This window comes from Sus scrofa, chromosome 16 (assembly GCF_054392235.1).
Source record: "Sus scrofa isolate SSC_HxYL_T2T_F1_AM1 chromosome 16, Sscrofa_HxYL_maternal_Yorkshire_Landrace_v2.0, whole genome shotgun sequence".
NCBI lineage: Eukaryota > Metazoa > Chordata > Mammalia > Artiodactyla > Suidae > Sus > Sus scrofa.
The window spans coordinates 55,114,874-55,137,951 of NC_139398.1; the positions used below are offsets into that span (position 1 = coordinate 55,114,874).

Genomic DNA, 23,078 nt, shown 5'->3' on the forward strand with positions numbered 1-23,078 from the left:
CCTGTAATTCATGTTAACAGGTTTGGGCTTTACCCTGAGGCCATTGGAAGGATGCAGTTAGGCAAGTACAATAAACCAGGTGAGAAATGCTTATGATCTGACCTACAGCCAGGGGCTTAGGGAAGAGGATATGACCAGTTAGCTGAACCATGGAAAGACAGAGGCAGAATCAAGGATGAAACCCAAACTTAGAAAGCAGAATGAATGATGGTGTCAATCACTAAGTTAGAACAGAGCAGTAAGAGGAGAGGTAGAGGGCAGGACAGGTGAAGTTCTGGATGTGGGAGGACTCTAAGAGCAGTGCTTACTTAATGGTTCTAGAGGATGGACAAGTCTTATGCTGAGGCGAGACATGACAGCTAGAAGGACAGGAGATACAGATGTAAACATCATCAGCATAGTGGTCACTGTAGCCCTAAAAATGGTTGCGACCACCCAAGGCAAATACCTGGAGAAGAGCCTTGAAATACCAACATAAGGTGTGAAGTGAAAGAAAAGCAACTTACAAAGGGGACGAAGAAGAAAATCAGCTCAATGAAATAATAAAGTTGCAAGGAAGCAATGGCTAATAATGCAGGATAAACTAGATAAGAACTGAAAAGTGTCTGGGGTTCCCTGGTGGCTCAGCAGGTTAAGGATCCAGCGCTGTCAGTGATGTATCTCTGATCACATCTGTGGCGTGGGTTGCACCCCTGGTCCAGGAACTTCCACATGCCATGTGTGCAGCCAAAAAAAAAAAAAAAAAAACTGAAAGTATCCATAGGATTTAGCAACAACGGAGCCACTGCTAATGTTGGCAAAAGTGGCTTTCTTGGAATGTGGGGCATAGAAACCTAATTAAGGAGGGTTGAGGAGTGAGTGGGAGATGAAGAGCTGGGCAGCAAGGGTAAATTTATTAAGACTTTCATAAAAAGTTGCTTATAGAATAGTGGATTGGAAGCAGATAATGTACCAAGGCCTATGGCAATTGTTTATAGAATGAATGGAAGCGTGACAGAAGGCAGAAGCATGGAACAGACAGAAAAGACTTTTCTGGAAAAGGAGATGATGTGTAAAGGCAGGAGGCAAGAGAAGGATGGCCACATTTACGGAATTCCAAGGAGTTCTGTTTTGTACTGTCTCTTCCTTCATATGCTCTTCACTCCAACCAGATTGGACTCTTTACTTGGACCCAAATTTTTTACCTGAATGTCTTTGTTCACAATGCTTTCTCCATCTAGAACGCTTCCTCCCCCCTACTTGACCAAATGTCTGAGTTCTCCCCATTCATTGTGGCATAAACACTGAGGCCCCAGGAATCTTCTACCAATGTCTTCTTTCTTCTCCCTCAGATGGGAGTAATGTCCCCATCTGGGAATTCTCATAGTGTTGTACTTTTATCTAACAGCATTTCTAACGAAGCCTCCTACTTACTCCAACAAAGATCTTTGAGGCCAAGGATCATCTTTCTTTTAGGTCCCATCTGGTATCACCCACAGCACTTGATATACAGCTTTGCTCTTCATAGGCCTTGGATTAATTTGATGATTTTCAAAGTGCAGTCTCAGGATCAGAAGTATCAGCAGGTCTCGGAAATGCAGACTGTCTGGCCCCACCCCAGACCTACTGATTCAGAAACTCTGGAGCTGGACCACCAACCTGTGTTTTAACAAACCCTCAGATGAAGCTGATGCAGCTAATGTCTGGGAACCCTGGAATTAGCTCGAGCTCTGCTTTTTTTTTTTCCAGAATAGAAATTTGCAACTGTAGTTCTATCGTAAACACTTCTCTTGACATTGAGAACATAGCTTTAAACTCACTCATTTTATTATTTGAAAACTTGTCATTTTCATGTCTTTCTGTTTCTTAACATATTATCTATGTAAGAAATCTTTCATTAGCTAAAGAAATTTGAGCCATAGACAAATGATATTACTGGACATTAGGGGACCCCAACATCTCTGGCTTTAGTGGCCTCTGAGATTTAAACATTGAATGACTAGAGTTTGAACTTACTGATGGCTGGATATCCTATTCTCCTTTTCTTTTGCTTTCTCCTTCACTTCCTCTTCTTCCCTTTCTCACCTTTCATTTTCTCATTTAAAACTGCCCTTGGTTGTAGTTATCTGAGGGTATTCACTTTGGAGAAAAGATACCATAAATGTTTCAAACATTTGCGTAAACATCAAAGATTTCCCAACATGTTCAGGTGGCTAGGTCCTGAATGAATGGGCAGACTTTCAATTTTGCTCACATTCTGTTGACAGCCCCTCACTTCAGAGACAGGATTTTAGTCAGTGTGGAATGATATCTTTCCTTGGAGTTGAATTCACTTCAAACCATTCCAGGCATACTTACTGCTTGGTGAATTTCAGCATTTACTGCAGGTGTCAGCTTCCTATGGTGTAGAAAGCTGCTCTGAATTTCTGCCAAGAATTTTTGAGCTTTTGTGTCACCTCAGCTCTAGGTGATGATCAGACAATCTCTGGGCTGGGCAAAGGTGTCACAAATGCTCAACAAAGATGCCCCAGACCAGCGGTCATCTATAATAGGTAGCCTATCCTTTGCTTTAACATCTGAACACTTTCTCATCAATTCTAACACTTCCTATTCACTTGTGAATGCTGTGTGTGTGTGTGTATGTGTGTGTGTGTGTGCATAGCACTCACAAGTGAATGTCATATATATATAAAGAAGGCTGAATGAGGAGAATTTCAATAGCACAAAGACTTTTTGGTTCACTGTAATGAATACCACAGATACAAGGGTCAGTCTTGATACAAATCTCATAATACCAGTCTATAATACCTGTGGGTTTTTTTTCATTATTATTAGAGTATAGTTGATTTGCAGTGTTGTCCCAATTTCTGCTGTACAGCATAATGACCCAGTCATACATATATATTTTCTCATATTATCTTCCATCATGTTCTATTCCAAGAGATTGAATATAGTTCCCTGTGCTCATTCTTATGTGCTCCCTGACCTCATTTCTCATCCATTCCAAATGTAATAGTTTGCAAATACCAACCCCCAATTCCCAGTCCATCCCACTCCCTCCCCCTCCCCCTTGGCAACCACAAGTCTGTTTACTCTATCCATGAGTCTGTTTCTATTTTGTAGATAGGTTTATTTGGGCCATACTTTAGATTCCAAATAAGTGATATCATAAAAAAAGAGAGAATGGGAGCGAATATACCAGCATGGCACACCCATACCATAGCACACACATACACACTTTCCTTGTAAATACAACATACCAATGTATGTAGACATCTCCTCATCTAGTGGGAACTATATACATCAGAATTGCATTTTATAATATACAAATACCAGCGAGGTTACTCCTAAATCTCTTAAATGCTAAGGGAGTATATATAGGGAATTCAGGAAATAGATCTTCAAGTCTCAAAGAAATAGAAACAAGATATTTCATTCTTATCTATATCTTCATAGTTGGGGTAATTCTATTCCAAGGAAGCACTGAATTCCAGGTGAACTTGAGTTTCAGGAAGTGTAGTCAGTATTCAAAGAGACACCAAAAGATAAAATTCTTTACACTTCAGGGTCTGCTGTATCTTTACCATATCCAATTAGGTTAAATTCACTGAGTATTTGGTGGTTAAAGAAGTAAGAGTCTTAAAATGATGAGAAAGTGTGGTTACCATTTCTTTCTGCTCCAAATGCATCATGATTCATCTCTGAGAGATTCTTCTGAGAAGTCAGGCTTATGTATAGGGTTTGACATTGCCTTCAGCATCTTAACTATTTGGGGCAAGTTTAACTGTTTAAAAAAAGAGAGAGATGTCCTATTTTTAGTCTTAAAATGTTGACATCCAGATTATAGTGAATTATTTGTCACTGTGAAAAGGACAAAGAGAGTCCTGTTTTTCTCCATGTTAGCAGAGTATGAGTCTTGAGAGGATTTTAATCTGTGGCGACAGTGAGAGTAGGCTGTGTTTGATTAATCTGATGTACCCAGCTGGGGCACATGTTTCCCTCCCTGGCTTGGACTTGCCCCTCCAGTTTCATCCATCTCTAGCACAGTGTGGCATTCCAAGGAACACTGTCAACTCTGTAGGCAATGCTAATGTACAAATAAGTATGACACATGAGAGCCTTGGGGGACGGGAATGAAAGCCCAAAGCACTTGAATGACAATTTTTATAAGAGGACCAGAAAGCTAGGACTCATTTTTGTCCCTGACAGTTTCCTGAGTGTCTAGGCTCAGCAAGCAGGACAACCAACCCTCATATACAAGCCAGTTTTATTGAGGTAGGGCACAATAAAGATCCTATGTCTTCAAGATTAGGATAGGGAAAGGAGGAAACATCTTAGCTCTGTTCAAGGATGGTAGTGCAACTAGTCTTGGCAAAGCTTTGGTATAGAAGAGTTGCCAGAGCCAACCAGCCAGTTTGTTGCCAGCAGTTCCATTCTGACCATGTCCTAAGGCTGCCCTGGTTGGCAATTTCCAGGTCCTTTCCTTGTGATCCTTCTCCAGCCTCTGAGACCCACACTGGCCAGTTCTGCTCCAACAAGCTATTTCTACCCACCCTCCCTGTTGAACTGCACCATTTCCTAAAAACCCAGCTCATTAAATCAGATTTGGTTTATTGGTTTATTTCTTTCTTTACCTGTCATCAGACTAAAAATTTCAAACCAAAACTTAATTCAACAACTGATGATCTTCTCTGAATGCCCTTGTGTACAGATATGTATACAAAGTCCTAGGGAAAGAGTCAACGAGGAATAGTTGAAACTTCTTCCTGAGACATAAAGTAGGTGAATGGAGGTAAGACAAGGTCCTATGTAAGGAAAATTGTTAATAATGGCTGTACTTATTGAGTGCTTCCTCTGTGGTAGGCTCCAAGGACCCCACACAAGTTAAATGTTTTTCATAGATCATTTAATTTAATCCTCACCTAAGGTGTTATTAAACCCTATTTACCCTATTTTAAACTCATTGAGAAAATGAAGCTTAAGTGACATGTTCAAAGTCACAGAGCTAGTAAATAATAGAATCAAGTTTAGAAAAGGAACCAACTTTACCCTAAAGTATGGGCTCTTCCTTAGAAGCCATACATCTCCCAACTGAAAGACTGCCTCTACGCAGTTTAAATTTAATTCTAAGCAGTGGTTCTCAACTGTGGGCTACTTGCTTCACCCCCATCTCCACCCCAGAAATATTTGGTCATGCCTGGGGATATTTCCAGTTGTACCAGCTGGTAGGGGAATGCTGCTGGCATCTAGTGAGTAGAGGCCAGGGATGCTGCTAAACATCCCACAATGCTCAGAACAGCCACCAACAATGAAGAATTATCTGGTCTAACATGGTGCTAAGATTGAGAAACTTTGATTCAAAGGATGGTAGATATTTAAGGCCAATTCATTTAAAAAAAAAAAAAAGTTATTTTCTCTGTACCTTACTCCTGTGTACTTTCTGTTCCATTGCAGATGACAGCAGCCTTCTAAATCTAACCCCCTACCCCCTGGTTAGAAGACGGAAGAGAAGGTTCTTTGGGCTGTGCTGTCTCGTCTCAAGCTAGACAATTGCTCTTGGAAACCCACACTGGGAAGACCTGAAAATATCACAGAACCTGAGGACCTCCAGACAGCTGAACCACAGTTATTCGTTTTTGACCATGTTTTCTATGCTTCCTTATTACTTTTATCCACCTCCTGCTGCCCTTTTAAACGATTTTACATTTGAAAGCAGCTGCTGTCAAGGAAAAAAAAAAAAAAAACAGATTCAAAAAGCAGGCTGTTTTTAAAAGGATTTTTAAAGCTGACATTGTGCATGTCTATGCCAAACCACACCATGACAGATGCAAGAATTATGATTTTTAAATTATTTAAAGGTTTTTTTAAGTGTATTATACAGAGAAAAATTATTTCATGTATAATAGTCTATCTATAGCTCTTGCTGATCTCATGTTAACAGTTTATCATATATGAGAGTCTTTAAACATAGAATCTATTTAAAACTGCAAAACTATTGAAAATCCAATCAATATTAGAAATAATATTATAATCAAACGTATATCACCTCACCTATTGCTTTCTCTGTACTCATTTACATTTAGTCTTCCATTCTGTCAGAATCTAAGAGCTGCAACATAAAATATCTTAATTTATAATGCAACAAAAAACATATATGAAAAGTATTTAAGTTTTGTAAATACACAGTAATCTTAAAACCTTCATACAATGCATATGGGCATCTAATTTCCTTTTGATCCAATGGTGTCTTTTTCACTTCTTGGAGAATGAAGTAATCCAGTTAGGAAATGGTATAGTAACCATATGCAATTACCCTCAAATGTAAAATTGAATATTATCATATTTTGTTCTAATTGAAATCTGAAGCATGATGTCTGCACATCAGCATAGTGTTAAATCTTATAGGGCATGCTGGAATTAGCTCAGATCGTAAAAATACTTAACATTTTACATTGTTAATAAAAATCCTTTTAGTTAAGCTAAGCTTGTCTCATTTTAGATGACTATGCAGATAGGACTTTTCCAGTGTGTACTTGGTGTCTTGTCTTATGCTTAGAATCTTAAAAGCAGGACACATTAAGCAATACTCTCTTTTAGAAAGGAGGAAGCCACAAGCTTTGTTTTTCTGCTCACAGCTTTGTTGTGATCTTCCTCCACTAAACTGGTAACATGGTACAGATCTTGTTATATCTTCCCTTGTTCTTCCTTTGGCCCATTTCCCAGACAGAATTTCCCATGGGTTGAAAGATCAGGCCTTTGGACTTGTTTTCTTGTTTTCCATAGTCTGAAAATTCCTAAAGTCAGACCACAGGCACCAGTGTCCTGCACAAGAAAAGGGTGAGTTATACGTGGTTTATCCAAGACGCATCTTTAATCCCAACCCTGTAATTTCTCAGTACTTATGAGCACAGGCATTTGTATGTCCACCAATATCTTGACCTAAAAACTAAATATATTCAAGCTTTCAGCTTTAGGGAAGAGGAATAAAGATACAGACAAACTATTGGAATAATTATTGTATTGGGCTGAATTACATAAAATTGCTGATATTTGACTGTTTAAACCTTAAAGATGGCAATTTCATATAGTTCAACCTAATATCTGATGTTGTAGAAGTTATCCTTGGAATTGTTTTTCTACTTATACTTTTTTTTATTGAAAATGAAGGATTAAAGACTTGGAAGACAACTCAAAAGGCTATGCAGGTCTCTATTTGGATCATACCAGCTGGTTGTTGGCCTTATTCTTGGAGTCCAGAGGTGTGTTCCAATTAATTATTGATGCCTGGGTAAATGTATGACTACCTTCGTATTAAGATATATCCTTATCCTTGAAAGTTATCTAAGAAAAATCACAATTTTTTAAATCATATACTTATAAAAAGAGTTGTGGGAAGATTCTAATTAAAGACTCCTAGGGTGACTGCTTCCTTGCAAAGCAGGTAACCACTCCCAAATTTACATGGTCTGCAAACCCTGATTTTCATAAGTAAAAACGCTGAGTGCAGTTCATTTTCATCCCCTGAAGTTTAATCCACTTCAAGTCCATTGTTTTAGAAATTATGAAGTAGCTCAATTTGGCATGCTCTCAGCTCCCATCTATGCCCTCTCCCACCCTTCCACTATATTGAACCCTTAGCATCAATCTAGTTCCTATTAATCCATGCAATGTTATTAACAGATAAACTCAGCCTTGGTGTCCAGCATATTCTGCTAAATGCCTGACCCAAATCCCTTCTGCTTGGTTAATTTGTGCTCACTCTTGCCTTAGTCTCAGTGTGAAAGTAACACCTTCCGTGCAATTGTCTTTGTACAACTGAAGACTGTTAATAAATTCAGGTCTCACCTCCATGTCTGGGGAGGGCTATAGTAGCTATTCATGGAGATGGGGATTTGTCCAATTCCCTAGCTAGGCTTTCCATATCTAAGGTAAATAAATTCTGCCACCTTATCTTTTATTCATAGTGCCTGTTTCCCAGCCTTTGATCAATTTTGTAGTTCCCGTGGACACACTCCAAGATTTACAGATCTTCTCTTACTCTGGCTGGTCCTAAAATCAAATTTAGTGTTCAAAGTGCTAGTAACCTACCCTGGCTCAGAGTTGCAATAGGTAATTCACCATCTCCTATTAAATACACTAATGAACCTTGTTAGGAGCTAACCCCATTCCCCTCTCGCCTACCAAAGGACTTTCTCAGGTGTAGTTCCGTGAGATAGAGTTGGACTATCTCAGCTTCCTGCTGATAATTTGCTTTCAGATTAGCAATAACATTACGCTGATCTCTAGGGATAAGGAGAGCCCAATGAACTCATTTTGTTGCATGTACTCATATGCTTGAAACAAACAAAAAAAGGATGTCAAGTTTTTCTAGCACATAATCACCCATTTTAGCACCATATTTTTAAAATCCAGTGGTTGATCTTTTTTGGTTTTTTTTTTTTTTTTTTTTTTTTTTTCAGATTATAGAGACAATACATGTTCTTTGTGGAAAATTTGAAAAATGCCACCAAGTGTAAAGAAAATAAAAATCACCTGAATGCCACCATAATCACATTATTTAAAACCACATGTCCAGGTTTTAAATCAGTCATTGGCTGGGCTTAAAGGCAATGTTGGATAAAGTATGTGAAGAAATGCCCACAAGGCCAAAGGGCCACTTTAAAAGATCTGTCCCGTAACAGACATGCATGCATCTAGGAAGAGATTCATTGCATAGTTCGGATTTTGCCATTGTTCAAGGGTACAAAGAAGATTTTATAAGTGCCATAGCCCTGATGTTTCTTCTAATGAAAGTTCTTGGGAAATTCTAAAATCCTGCCAGATCCTTTTGTTCCTCGGTGCTCCTATCAGTTTGGATACTTACTCTTTGGCAATACTGCCACCTACCGAAAGCTAAGCTTTAGCGTTAGAGGGGAAAACAAATACACAGAGCCTAAAGCATCTGATTGACTTTAGATAGCTCACAAATTAGGCCAGTTAACAGTGATGTCATATGGAATTTCGGATTCTGGAAGTCCCCAGATTGAAAGGATTAAGGATATCCATCTAGACCAATTTCTCACTATCCCCCAACATACATGCCTTAGCAATGTCTACCATTCCTTTGCATTCTAGAACATTATCAAATGCAACATGTTCAGCTTTCAAGTAACTATAGATAGGATGAGAAATGGTCCAGAATAAACCATTAAAATTAAATATAAGGTTCCAAAATAAACCCAAGAAGAATTGAATACATTAAAAAGATGGCATTTCAAATGTGTGAGAAAAGGTTGGATTATTAAGTTATAGTTGGATAAATGGTTAGCCATCCGTTGGGGGAAATATTAGCTCTATACCTCATAACTGTCATAAAAAATAAACTCTAGGTGAAGTGAGTATTTAAATGTTAAAGCACATAAATAAACTGTTAGTACTGATGAATATTTATGTAATTTTAATGGGGTGGAGGGAAGTACAGCTAAACATGACAGTAAAGGAAGAAACCCCAAAGGAAAAGATGGGTGGATTTGACCAATTAAAAATGCAAAACTCCCGCACAGTAAAAAGTAATAAAAAAGATTAAGAGAAAGCAAAATTTTAAATATATGCAACAAAGAGTACAGATCTCTACTATATATCAAGAGCTTAAATTCCACCACCTTTGTGAAGTTTCCATGATCTATAACCCCCTTCCCAGCCAGGTGTTCCCATTTCATTCTTTCCTTTTCCTTTTTACACTTTTTTCATTATTGCTTGTTTAATTGTCTCTCTTCACTAAACTGGAAGTTCTAGAAGGAAGCCACTATGTCAATTTTGCTTACTGTTATATCCTCAGCATAGTGCTCAACACAAAAGCAAATACTCCAGACACACTTATTGAATGAATGAATAATGATTGCATGAACAAATGATATTTTACAACTCAAAAAGAATCAAACTTTCCAGTAGAAAATTGAGCCAAGCACACATAAACTGGCAATGTACCATAAATTTAAATAGTGTGCTAATAATAAATACAAAAATATCTGAATATACTAGTAATCAAAAATGCAAGTTATTATGATGGACTCTTTTTCCATGTATCAGAAAGTCAAGGGTATAAATAATTAATGTTTCCAGAAACAGCAAGGAAGTATGGAAGTGAACATCTTCTCAAAGAGCCAACAAGTATGTAAATTGACTCCACCTTTATGGAAAATATTTTGACAGTATATTTTTCGCCTATACCAAGTAATTCCACTATAGGGAAATTCTCCTCTAAAAAAGGTCAGAAAGGTCAGAAAAGGCCTAAAAGGTCAGAAAAAAATGAAGTAAGATACACTCATTCATTATTCAAAAAATTATGCAAGGAAGGATGCTTATTTGTAAGAATGGGAAAAAATGTAAATAAGCCCACAGTATAAGGCTAGTTAAGTGTGGCATATCCTTTCAATGGAATAACATTCACCAATTAAGACTAAACACCCTATATATATTTATTGAAATGAACTATGTTGTTAAATGAAAACAGTTATAGAAGAATATGTATTGTATCATCTCACTTTGAAAATATACGTATACATGTACGCATTAAAGGGTCTGAAAAGATATTTGCTAAAATGTTAACAGCATTTTTCTATAGGAGGTGAGATTTGGAGCAATTATATTATTTTGCATATCTGTACTTTCTGATTTTTCCACAATGAGCATGTAGTATCTGTATAATTTTTTCAGGGAATAAATAATAATGTTCACAATATATATTCAATGAAAACACATTATAAAACAGTATGTATAGTATGACACAATATTTGTAAAAAAAGAAAAATATATATGAATCTATCTATGTATGTATATATATGCATAAGAAAGCTAGAAGGACATACACTAAAATGTTAATAGTAGTTATTTATGGGTAGTGGGATTATGGGTGATTATTTTTTCTTTTTGCTTTTCTGTGTTTTCTAATTTTTCTACAATGAATATGTATTACTTGTGTAATAAAAACTAATAATAAAAGTTTTAAAAAAAAGAAGGAAAAAGTGAAAGAGTGCCCTGGTCCTACACATGCCCTCGCCCAACTCCCTTGACATATTCCTTGTCATCAAAATGTGGGCAGTGGAAAGACGGAGAGGAAACACCAGGGCACCTTAACTTTTGAAGACAGAAGAGACAGACAAAGTGGGTGGGGAAGAAAGAAAGAGGGAAATAGGAAGGAAAGAAGGAAGGAACGGAGGAAGGGTGGAAGGGAGAGAAGAAAGAATTAAGTGAAAAGTGAACTCAGTGGAAGAAGGATTAAAACAGTTTTTGGATACTTTCTCACTAGCAATAGCGAAGTCTCAAAATTTTGCTGTTTTCCTAATTATGACCAAAAAATATATTGAGTTAAATAATGTTATTTTCTAATAAGAGGCGATGGTACACATGTCTGGAGAGACATGTGGGAATTAAATTCTGGCAGGAATGCATCCCAAGAAGTTTTTCAAAGGGAAAAATATTGAGTCTAGCTAGTTGTAAAGGACATGTAACAGAGCCTGGAGTTAACACACAGACTTTTTCTGAATCTCAGATGGGCTGCAACAAAGTATACACTGTGGCTAGTAATCTGATATCTGATATCCATTCTCTCCTTTTCTCCTTTAGTATCAGAAGTCCCAAATTTCAGCGAGACACTGGCCACCGGAAATAAATACTTCATTTCCCAGGCTCCTTTGTGGATGTGGCAATATAGCTGAACTTTAGCCAATAGGATATGAATGAAATTGTGTGATTTCCAAGTAACATCCCTAAAATAAGAGGCATGCATTTCTGTGTTCTTCCTCCCTTCCCACTAGGCTGCAAGGAGAACATGAGGGTGGAAGCTGAAACCACAGTCTTGGACTCAGAAATGGACACCACATGAGGATGACAGAAGCGCCTTAGGAGAGGTCACCTACCTCATATTTGTGTCTGTTTAACTAATTAATAAGTTCTGTCTCACTTAAGACATTAATAGCATGAATCTTTATACAGAATTTACTCACTGAATTAACTTTTGTCAGCCTAAGTTTCCTGAGGTTAAAATGGAAATAATTTATCTATATCACAAAAGGTTCAGTCAAATGACTGTGCAATTACTTGTTTAGATCAAAGCTCTTTTATGAGAATAATCAAACCAATCAAACACTGCATGATACTATGTTGCAGAACAACAGACAAAGGGAAATCTTTGAAATAAACAGTGCTTGTAAATCAAATGATCGGTTGATTTCCATTTGAAAAAAAATTAAACTCCACCCTTGCCTCACTCCAACTTGATTATTGATCAAAATGTAAAAGGTAAAACAATAAAGCTTCCAGAAGATAACGTAAGAGAGTATCTTCATACTCACAGAGTTGTGAAATAGTTCCTAACAGACAGAAAACAGGATGGAAAACTGTTGAATGTTATCTGCTATCATATTCTATGATCCAATACTTTGACCCCTAGGTAGAGACTCAAGAGAAACACATGTGTCTATATTCAAAGATGGGTAAAAAATATCCATAGAGGCATTATCTGTAACAGCCAAAACCCATAAACAATTCAGCAAAATAACTGAAAACTAAATTGTATTATATTGATACAATCAAATACTATAGAGCAATAAAAAAGAAATGAACTCCAGTATAGCTATATCCAACCAGGTGAAAGAATAAAACCATGACAGCGCTGAATAAACAAATCCAGGTACATTCTGCCATTAGCAGCCAACATCCAACAATAGCTGAGAGGTAGATGCTGAGGTTCAGTTAAATGCACATGGGCAGGCACCAGAACACCTACTAAACCTCCAGCCCTGCTCAGATCCACTCCCCTCCAGCCCTGCTGAGGTCCACTCCCTTCTCATACTGACCTACTCCATCCAGGTATAGCTTCCTCTGGATTCTGTTATCACAATTCACACACTCAAAAAGGATTGTGGACAAAGCACAGCCCCCAGTTAGACTATTGGTCTCAAGATTATCTGTAGCTAATCCCATCTCATCTCTCTTCTCTACCCCCCATTCTAGAGCCCCTTCACCCTGGTCCAGCATTTCAGAGTTGCCTGGCATAATGACCCAGATCCTCGCTCCTAGTTGCCTGAGACCCCAGTCACCAGGCCCTTCGGTAGTTACTGTACTTGCTCATTTACAGTTAAACTTGAAAAAAAGAGCTTACCAAGAGGTGACCCATTCCCCTTAGTGACAAACGTATTCCTCTGTGCCCTCATTATGTCACAGTCAACCTCCTTCCTCATGACGATCAATTAGGGCCAATAATCTCTGTCAGTGTAGTAACTGTAATTCGTCTAAGAGTTTTTCTGGCATGAGGAACTTGAAGTGACCTGGTAGCAGTGGTAGCTTAGAGTTTAGTGGGATTCTTATTTCATCTGCTCTGTAACCCAGGACTTCTAGACACACAGATTTTAGACCCCAGATAGGAAGCACCAATTCCTCAGTAGATCACTGGAACCACACCTACTTTCACCCTTAGATTTTTGGACCCCTATATTCTATGTAATTGTGACTCAGAACCAAATAGTGACCATTGAGCTTCCAAGTATGGTACACCCAATGCTGAAGGGTGTCCTTTGCTTTAAGAGGCCATGCTGTCACTTCAGTAGGGTGGCAACTTCTGTTTGGTGGAGCGTATATAGGAACAGTGGATCCTGGGTGTCTCACTGATGCACCTGCTTTGCTATTAAATGGGGCCTTTGGTCTGAGGCAATGTCATACCAGAATCCCATTTGGGTAGAGCAGATACTCTCTGAGTCCCTAGACACTGGTGCTAGCTGCGGTCCTGCAGATGGTAATGGCAAACCCACATCCAGAAATCAGGTTAGCCCCAGTCAGGCTGGTGTAGTAAGGAATGCTATTATATCAAGGGCATAATGTCAGCTTCTGTTGCCAACAGGCTGGACATTCAACAGTGGCTGTGAATAAATTCGTCTTGGTGAAAAAAGCCTGTATTAGTTTTTTATTGCCACTGCTGTAATAAATTACCACAAACTTAGTGGCTTAAATCAACACAAATTTATCACTTACAATTCTGGAAGTATGAAATCAGTTTCACTGGTCTAAAATCAAGGGGTTGGTAGGTCTACTTCCTTCTGGAGGCTCTGGGGGAGAATCTCTTTCCTTTCCTTATTTTCTATTTCTTAGTCTTCTGGGTCCCTCTTATGTGGAAGCCTTGTTAGATTAGGCTCGCCCAGATAACCCAGGATAATTTTCTCATCTCAAGATCCTTAACATAATTAGATCTTCAAATTCCCTTTTCCAGGTAAAGTAACATGTATACATTCCAGGGATTAAGATATGAACATATTTGGGGGACCATTACTCTGTCCACTAAAAAACCAATGCATTCAGAGCCTCCATCTCTTCCAGGAACTGCATTTTGAATAGTGTTATCATTCTCTGCTGCAGATAGCAATGGTGCTCTAGAATCTAAGCATCCATGCCGTACAGTCTTCTTGGAGTGTGTCAGTCTTCATACCACCCTTTTATATCCAGATACCTGTGACATCATGGGTTCTGCCAGATGATATAGCCCAAGTGATAGGACTGCTTATGCTGAAGCCTAAACCCACTGCAGAGCACCTTCCTGCTCTGGAATCCACTCAAAACTAGAATTCTTAGCATTACCCAATACGTGGGTCAGAGGTCTATTGCCAAATGTGAAATATGCTGCCACCAAAGCCTGAAGAAGCCAACCAACCCTCACATTTGTTTCTTAATGGTAAGAGGTGCAAGGGACAATAACTTGTTTTCACTTGGGGTGGAACGTCTCAGGATGCCCCAGACCACTGGACATCTTTGTAAGATTTACCTCCTACCCTCTGGAGTTCATGTGTCTTACCAAGGCATTCAGAATACTCATTACTTTAGGTTCACAAAGTCCAGGTAACATGATGGTGTAAACTTAGTGAGCAAATGTGATGTTCCCTAGAACTAACCCTCAGATCAATAGGAATAGACTATGCTGTTGTGAGACATGGTAAGACCTTCTAGGGAAGGGACAAAGAAACCTGGTTTCAAAAAAACCATCTATGGACAAGGATTTATGCTAAGCCCCAGGTACGCTTAATGATGAAAGTAAATATTGTAACATGAGGACATAGAGTGACATAGACAAGGGAGGTTTATGAAAGACAAAGGAGGGTGGTCCTTTTTTTAATTACTTATTGAATTATTATATTTATAGGTATACAACAATCATCACAACAAAATTTTACAGCATTTCCATCCCATACCCTCAGTGCATCCCTTCACCCTCAACCTGTAGAGAAGGGTGGTTCTAAAAGGTCATCTGAGGACATTGAATTGGGATATATCCCAGGTTCACTGCTGCTAAGTGATAATATTATATAGTAACAGGTTCTATTGTCTATGTTCTCATTGTGATATGAAAGCCCATAAAAACATGGCATAATTTACAATACTGCCTGTGTACTTAATAGTTTATGAAACACATCCTGGGCTTTTAGGGGTTTCCTCTCTACCTGCCCTAAGAAAAACCTCTGCTAGGGACACTTAAGGATAATTTTTTTTTGAAAGAAAAAGGTAGTAACCTTTATTGGGGACCTACAGCATCTCTAGAATCCCTATTATACTCTCCAAACTTCTTGTATTTTTTCCATGGCCCTCCTAATATCTATTTCTCCCACACCAGCGGTACCACATGAGTCAGTGGAACCCCTCCTACCTAAATCCTGTCCAAATTCACAAGACTTGAAGGTTTTAGCAATTGAACTGCTATAGCATCACAGGGCACAGTGCTCCACCCACCATCAGGGCTAGGAACGTCACTGCCATCTGTTTGGTGAATAACCCCATCCTTAGAGTCAGCTTCCCAGGACCATTTCTAGTACCCAGTGTCTTAAGGTAGGTTGCATAGAAGTAGATCCTAAGATAAGGACTTGTGAGCATGTGATTTTTTGGGAGGGTAGAACATTCCGGCATCCCCCAGACAACTGGACTCCTAAAGCATTTGAAGGGATGCTCTTTCAGAAAAGACCAGGAAAGAGGTAAGGAAGCTGGATGGGAAAGAGGAAAGAGTTGGATAATGATGTTGTCTCAGGTAAAACCTAAGCTCTCAGGGGTGGGAGAATGAAGATCAAAAGCTTGAACTGCATTGCCTAATGGTGCCTCCTGATTCAAGGAGTCCAGCTTCTTATCCTAGTATTCATCCTCACTGGTATGGGCCACCTGGCAAGGGACTGCATAGAGTAACCTCTGGAGAAAATTGGCTCGTTACCCAAGGGCAGTTCTCTGTGAACTGTCAGCAGCCAGGGAAAGAAGTTTCATGGCCCAGGGAAGAAGATCTGAGCAAGGTACCAATAGCATCTTCTATAGTCCCCTTTCACTGGGATCTTTACACAATCATCCTATTTAAATATAGCACTCCCCAGCTTCCTTTATTGATTTATTTTTCTCCAGAGAGTTTATCAGCATCTGACATTTTCTTATTTTTTACTCATCTCTCCCTTGATTAGAATGTAAGCTCCATGAAGATAGGGTTTTGGGGGTTTTGTTTGTTTGTTTGTTTTTGTTTGTTTATACCTGTGGCATATGGAGGTTCCCAGGCTAGGGGTCTAATCAGAGCTGTAGCTGCTGGCCTACACAACAGCCACAGCAACTCGGGATCCGAACCGCATCTGCAATCTACATCACAGCTCACAGAAATGCCACAGCTCACAGCAACGCTACAGCTCACAGCAACGCTGCATCCTTAACCCAGTGAGAAAGGCCAGGGATCGAACCCGTATCCTCATGGTTCCTAGTCAGATTCGTTTCCACTGTGCCACGATGGGAACTCTGGCAGGGTTTAGTTGTCTGATTTTCATCACTGCCTAGAAGAGTGACTGGCACATAGCCATCCCTGAATAATTGTTTTGAATGAGTAGTTTGTTAATATTACTGTGTGGTCATCTAGTGTGTTCAACAAATGGCTATCTTTTCAATTAACAAAATATTCATTCCCTACCCTGGGTTTTCCTAAGAGAATTGTACTCTCTAATTGGCAACTACCAATTTCGACAGTAAGGTTGAGACTGCCCGAGAAACTTAATTATGTATTCTTCTAAGTTCTTTAAGCTCTGTCTTCATCAATATATGTTAGGATAAAATAATGCAAGGCAATAAATTAATATAGATGTCGAAATAGCATTATTAAGTTACAAGATTACAGTGTTTGTGCCTCAGCTGTTAACTTTTGACTCGGCAAGAGAAACTTTTACAAGAAAAAAATTTCTATAAAACTCCACAGGATGAAATCTCCATTATACCACTAAATGTAGGAAACCTACTTGGTGGAAAGTGCTCTGAGTTTGGCTTCACAGCATATGGTTTTTATTCTAGCTCTTGCATGACTGCAGAAGTTTACTTACTTCTCATTCTGGGTCGCTGAGTTCAAGTCACTTCATCTGTAAAGTGGAATGCTGTGCCTGTGGAAAAGCCATCACAAACCCATCCACTGCACTAAATATCTGACAGAGAAGAGAGAAAAAATAACTAACTAAACCATGCAGAATGGTTTTCTCATAAAGGATTTGTTCCAATCTAATTCCATTTTTTTTTAATTTTCTCTACTCTCCTAAAAAATCCATCTCCTAGCAAAGTGCATTGTTTATCTCTGAGGGTTCCATTTATCTCTTATTGTTATCAAAATTTATTCTCCATATGGATAAAGAGAGGCACCTTCCTCCCAAGTTAGGGATAGAGTGGGGCCAATGTTCATGTTGACCCAATTGTTCAGAACCCCAATTGTGGCACCTGATCCAAGCTGTCCCTTTCACCTCCTCCCATTACCCACTGTACTTATAGCTCCTTCCCTTTGCCTCTCCTAATTCAGAAATCACTTCTGTGTTTTATTTTCTCACAGATTTAAGGGATATTTCTGCACATCCATGAGTTTCTAAAATGCTGATGAAACTTCATACCTCTCCAAATTTTGATCCATGTGTTTTTGTTTGTTTGTTTTTTGCTTTTTAGGGCTGCACCTGCAACATATGAGGTTCCCAGACAAGGGGTCGAATCAGAGCTGCAGCCGCAAGCCTATGACACAGCCATAGCAACACCAGATCTGAGCTGTGTCTGTGACCCACACCATAACTCATGGCAATGCTGGATCCTTAACCCACTGAGTGAGGCTAGGGATCAAATCTTCACCCTCATGGATACTAGCTGGATTTGTTACCACTAAGCCACAACAGGAACTCCCATGAAATTTTATTTTTGCTACATATTGTTATGATGAGTCTGTCACTGAGCTGGGAATATTGTATGACTTGTTAAAGAGCTAGAGTCACCTTTAAATAAAAGGTAAGAGGCTTAAAAATATCAAATTGGAAGACCGTGCTTAATAAACACACAGTTGTTTTGCTTCATGAATATATAACAGAGTATTATTATGGCAGTGAGCAGTTCTACTAAAAACTGGCACAACGATAAAGGGAGATAGAAGTGAATTGTTCAAAAACTCTTATGCAACAAAATCTTATAGTTAGAACCTGGATACATTTACCCTGGAATGAAGCCATCAGTCAAAAACTGCCACTCAGCACCAGGTTTAACTACACATTGTTAGCCATAAATAGACAGACAAGGTTCCTCAGACACTGAGAATAGTTTACAACTTAAAAGATAAAGGCTGCCATAAAACAAAGGAATAAATTAGAAACAGTGACACTGGAGAAAATAGAAATAGTCCTAATTACATTCAAAGAAATTTGAAAGGATATTATATCCCCATCAAACAAATAGAGGATATCCTGAAAAAGGAAAAATTGGAGAGGAAAAAGGAAAAATTAGGGAGTTAAAAGGAGCTAATGAAAATTCAAATCGATGGATAAAATAAAATTCAAAAAGAAATTTAATGACACACTAACAAATCAAAGATAAGCTATAAAAAAGAAAATACAGCCAGACCAAGGGGATATTATCCCAGGAATGCATGACTGATTGAATTTTCAAGAATAAATCAATGTTATTCCCCATATCCAGAAACAAAAGAAGAAAAACCATATGATATTATTTGTAGACTTATTGATGATGGCCATTCCAGCTGGTGTAAAGTGGTACAATATATGCTGGAAAGGGTGTGGAGAAAAGAGAACACCCTTAGATTGCTGGTGAAAATGTAAATTGGTACAACCACTATGGAAAACAGTATGGCGGTACCTCAAAAAACTAAAAATAGAATTACCATATGATCCAGTAATCCCATTCCTGGGCATCTATCCAGAGAAAATCATAATTTGAAAAGATACATGCAACCCAATGTTCATCGCAGCACTATTTACAATAGCCAAGACATGGAAGTAACCTAAATGTCCATTGGCAGAGGAATGGATAAAGAAGATGTGGTACATATATACAAGAGAATATTACTCAGCCACAAAAAAGAATGAAATAATGCCATTTATATCAACATGAATGGATCTATAAATTATCATACTAAGTGAAGTTAGAAAATGAAACACAAATATCATATGATATCACTGACACATGGAATCTAAAAAGGGCACAAATGAACTCATTTGCAGAACAGAAACAGAATCATAGACTTTGAAAAGCTTATTGTTACCAAAGGAGACAGATGGGGTCGAGAGGGATGGACTAGGGGTTTGGAATTGCTATATTCACACTGAGGTATATGCAATGATTGGCCATCAGGGACCTGCTGTATAGGACAGAGAACCAAATGTTTTGTGATAACCTATGTGGGAAAAGAATCTGAAAGACAATGGATGAGTGTATATGTATTAATTAATCATTTTTTGTACAGTAGAAATTATCACAATCTTCTAAATCAACTATACTTCAATAAAACTTTAAAAAGGGAGGAAAAACCATTTGCTAACCTCAACGTGGAGGGGGTGATGTGATAAAATTCACCATTCACTCATGATTTTTAAAAAATCTCTCAGCAAACTAGGAATTAAGAGAAATTCCCATAAAAGAATAAGGAGCATCTTAAAAAAAAAAAAAAACCTACAGCTAACATTATTCTTAATGGTAAGAGACTGAATGCTTTCTCCTTGAGAAGAAAAAAGAGGTAAGAATGCTTACTCTTGCAAAAATTGTACTGAAGGTATAAGACAATAAATAGCAAATGTTGGCTAGGATGTGAGAAGCTGGAACACTAATACATTGCTAGTAGGAATGTAAAATGGTACAGCTGTTTTATAAAACAGTGTGACTCTTGCTCAGAAGGTTAAACATGGTGTTACCAATGGCCCAGAAACTTAAATCCTAGTTATATACCCAACAGAAATGAAAACCTAAGTCCATACAAAAATCAATAAACCAGCATTCATAGTGGCATTATTCATAATAGCCTAAGTATATTTTTAAAAATATCAATCAGTTGATGAATGGATGAATAAAGTATATGTATAGCCATACGATGAAACATTATTTGGCAGTAAAACAATTTCAAGTATAGATACATACTACAATTTACATAAACTTTGAAAACATTATGCTAAGTGAAAGACCTTAGTCACAGAATACCACATATTGCATGATTTCATTTATGTAAGTGAAAGACCTTAGTCACAGAATACCACATATTGCATGATTTCATTTATGTGAAATGTCCAGAATAGGTAAATCTATAAAGACATAGACTGATGTTGCCTAGAGCTGACAAATTGGAAAAGAAATGGGGAGTGAGTACTGATGGCTATTGGGTTTCTTCTGAGAGTGACAAAAATGTTCCTCATTGATTGTGATGATGATGACTGCAAAACTTTGAATACACTAAAACCCACTAAATTTGATTTTTTTTTTACTTTCAAAGTTTTATTTATTTATTTATTTTTGCCTGAAATGTTTTCTTGCTTTTATTCTATTTTTATATATAATGATTTTTATTCTTTTCCATGATAGCTGGTTTACAGTGTTCTGTCAATTTTCTGCTGTACAGCATGGTGACCCAGTTACACATACATGTATACATTCTTTTTTCTCACATTATCGTGCTCCATCATAAGTGACTAAACATAGCTCCCAGTGCTACACAGCAGGATCTCATTGCTAGTCCATTCCAAAGGCAATAGTCTGAATCTATTAAGCCCAAGCTCCCAATCCATCCCACTTCCTCCCCCTCTCCCTCTATTTTAAATGGTTAAATTTTATGGCATGTGAATTATATCTCAATAAAGGTCTTATTTCTTTCAAATGTATCGATGATTCCAGTCAGTGAAACAAAGAAGAAAACTAAAAGCATACAGATTGAAAAGGAAGAAATAAAACTTCTCTATTTGCAAATAACATGGTTGTCTATATAGAAAATTCAAAAGAATCTATAAAAATGTATTAGATCTAATAAGTGAGTTGAGCAAGGTCACAGGATACAAGGTAAATATTTTTTAACCCAGGTAAATTTTTATATACTAGCAATGAACAATTAAAAATTAAAATTTTGGAGTTCCCGTCGCGGCGCAGCGGTTAACGAATCCGACTAGGAACCATGAGGTTGCGGGTTCGATCCCTGCCCCTGCTCAGTGGGTTAAGGATCCGGCGTTGCCGTGAGCTGTGGTGTAGGTTGCAGACGTGGCTCGGATCCCGCGTTGCTGTGGCTCTGGTGTAGGCCGGTGGCTACAGCTCCGATTCGACCCCTAGCCTGGGAACCTCCATATGCCACGGAAGTGGCCCAAAAAAATAGCAAAAAGACAAAAAAAAAAAAAAAAAAAAAAAATTAAAATTTTGAAAAGTATCATTTAAAATAACATGAAAACAGAAATATGTTAAACATTACAAAATATGTGTAATGTCTATATATTGAAAACTTCAAAAACTGATTAAAGAAGTCAAAGATGATCTACATAAATGGAGAAATATGCCATGTTTACGATTGGAAGATTTAATATCATTAAAAGATAACTCTTCCCAAACTGATTTATAGATTAAATGCAATTCAAATCAAAATCCCAGAAGTTTTTATATAAATTGACAACTTGATTCTAATTTATATGGAACAGCATAGGAGCTAGAATTACCAAAATAGTTTTGGAAAAGAAAAACAAAATTGGAAAACTAGAAGTGGGAGGAAGATGGCAGAGGTGTAGGATGTGGTGCTCACCTTCTACTACAAACACATCAAAAAAAAATCTACATGTAGAACAATTCATACAGAACATCTACTGAATACTGGCAGAAGACCTCAGACTTCCAAAAAGGGCACACAACTGGGTAGAACAAAGGGAGAAAAAAAGAGAGAAAAGGGAATCAGGACAGAACCAGCACTCCTGAGAGGCAGCTGTAAAAGAGGAAAGGAATCTGCACCCTGGGAGGCATGTAACTGATGGAGCAAGAGCCTCAAATCCTCATAGAAAAGCACAGTTGCTGGTCTGAGGAGGGCAAGGCAGACAGTTGCACAGACCATTGGTACCACTACTGGGAGTACCTTAGCAGGTACTGAGATTCTAGGGCTATGGAGGTCAGTTCTAGGGACAGGACCAAGGCTGGCTGTGTGGAAGCAGCCTGAGGGTCTAGAGAGTGGTACACCACAGTCAAGTGAACCCAGAAGAAGGGCTGGGCCTGCAAGAGAAGCAAAGTGCCATTGTTCGGGAGTGTGGGGGTTGTGGAGGGTTGGAACTGCCAGAGGAACTTCTTTCTCTGAGCATGCAGGTTCTCAGGCAGTGAGGCACCTCTTGAACAGGCTACAGGGTGAGTAAAAACCACCACAGCCATCTCAGACTTCAGAGGTGAGCATGGTATGCCACCACTAAGTGTCCCATGACCAGTCTCCTCAAGGGTAGCTGCCACAGAGAGACCTCCAACCAGGTGCCTCCATTGCCCTCACCTTCTTGGGAACACACAGGCCCTGCCTTGCTGCTGCTATTAAGGACTTTGAATGCCACCTGCACCTCCCTGAAAGTCAATACCACTGCCAAGGGCCCTGAAACCAGGGCCAGCTGCCACGCCCACCACCTTCTGGGTCACTGTCATTGCCAAGGGCACAGTGACCAGGTGCTCCCTGCGGTCACCACCCATTGCCCCCACCTCCCTGGAAACACACGCATGCACTACACCGTCACACCCCCATCAAGAGGATGATAGCTTGCACTCACTGAGGAAAGAGCAAGCGTCCAAACCAAAAACAGCTAACCAGAGATGCTCCTGCATAA

At 38.6% G+C, this 23,078-nt stretch overlaps 2 protein-coding genes across 6 annotated transcripts in view; one reads left to right on the plus strand and one right to left on the minus strand.

Moving 5' to 3' along the window:
• The window catches only part of RGS7BP (regulator of G protein signaling 7 binding protein), a 103,753-nt gene extending 91,577 nt beyond the window's left edge, over positions 1–12,176 (plus strand). The window contains exons 6-7 of one of the 2 annotated variants that reach the window (XR_002339496.2): positions 5,434–6,816; positions 11,775–12,176. Coding sequence is in view for 1 of the 2 variants with exons in the window: in NM_001243809.1 (NP_001230738.1) it covers positions 5,434–5,525 (92 nt within the window). In the remaining variant the exon portion in view is untranslated. 2 annotated transcript variants of the gene reach the window in all.
• The window catches only part of SREK1IP1 (SREK1 interacting protein 1), a 469,058-nt gene that overhangs the window by 300,811 nt on the left and 145,169 nt on the right, over positions 1–23,078 (minus strand). The gene's annotated exons all lie outside the window — the stretch shown is intronic.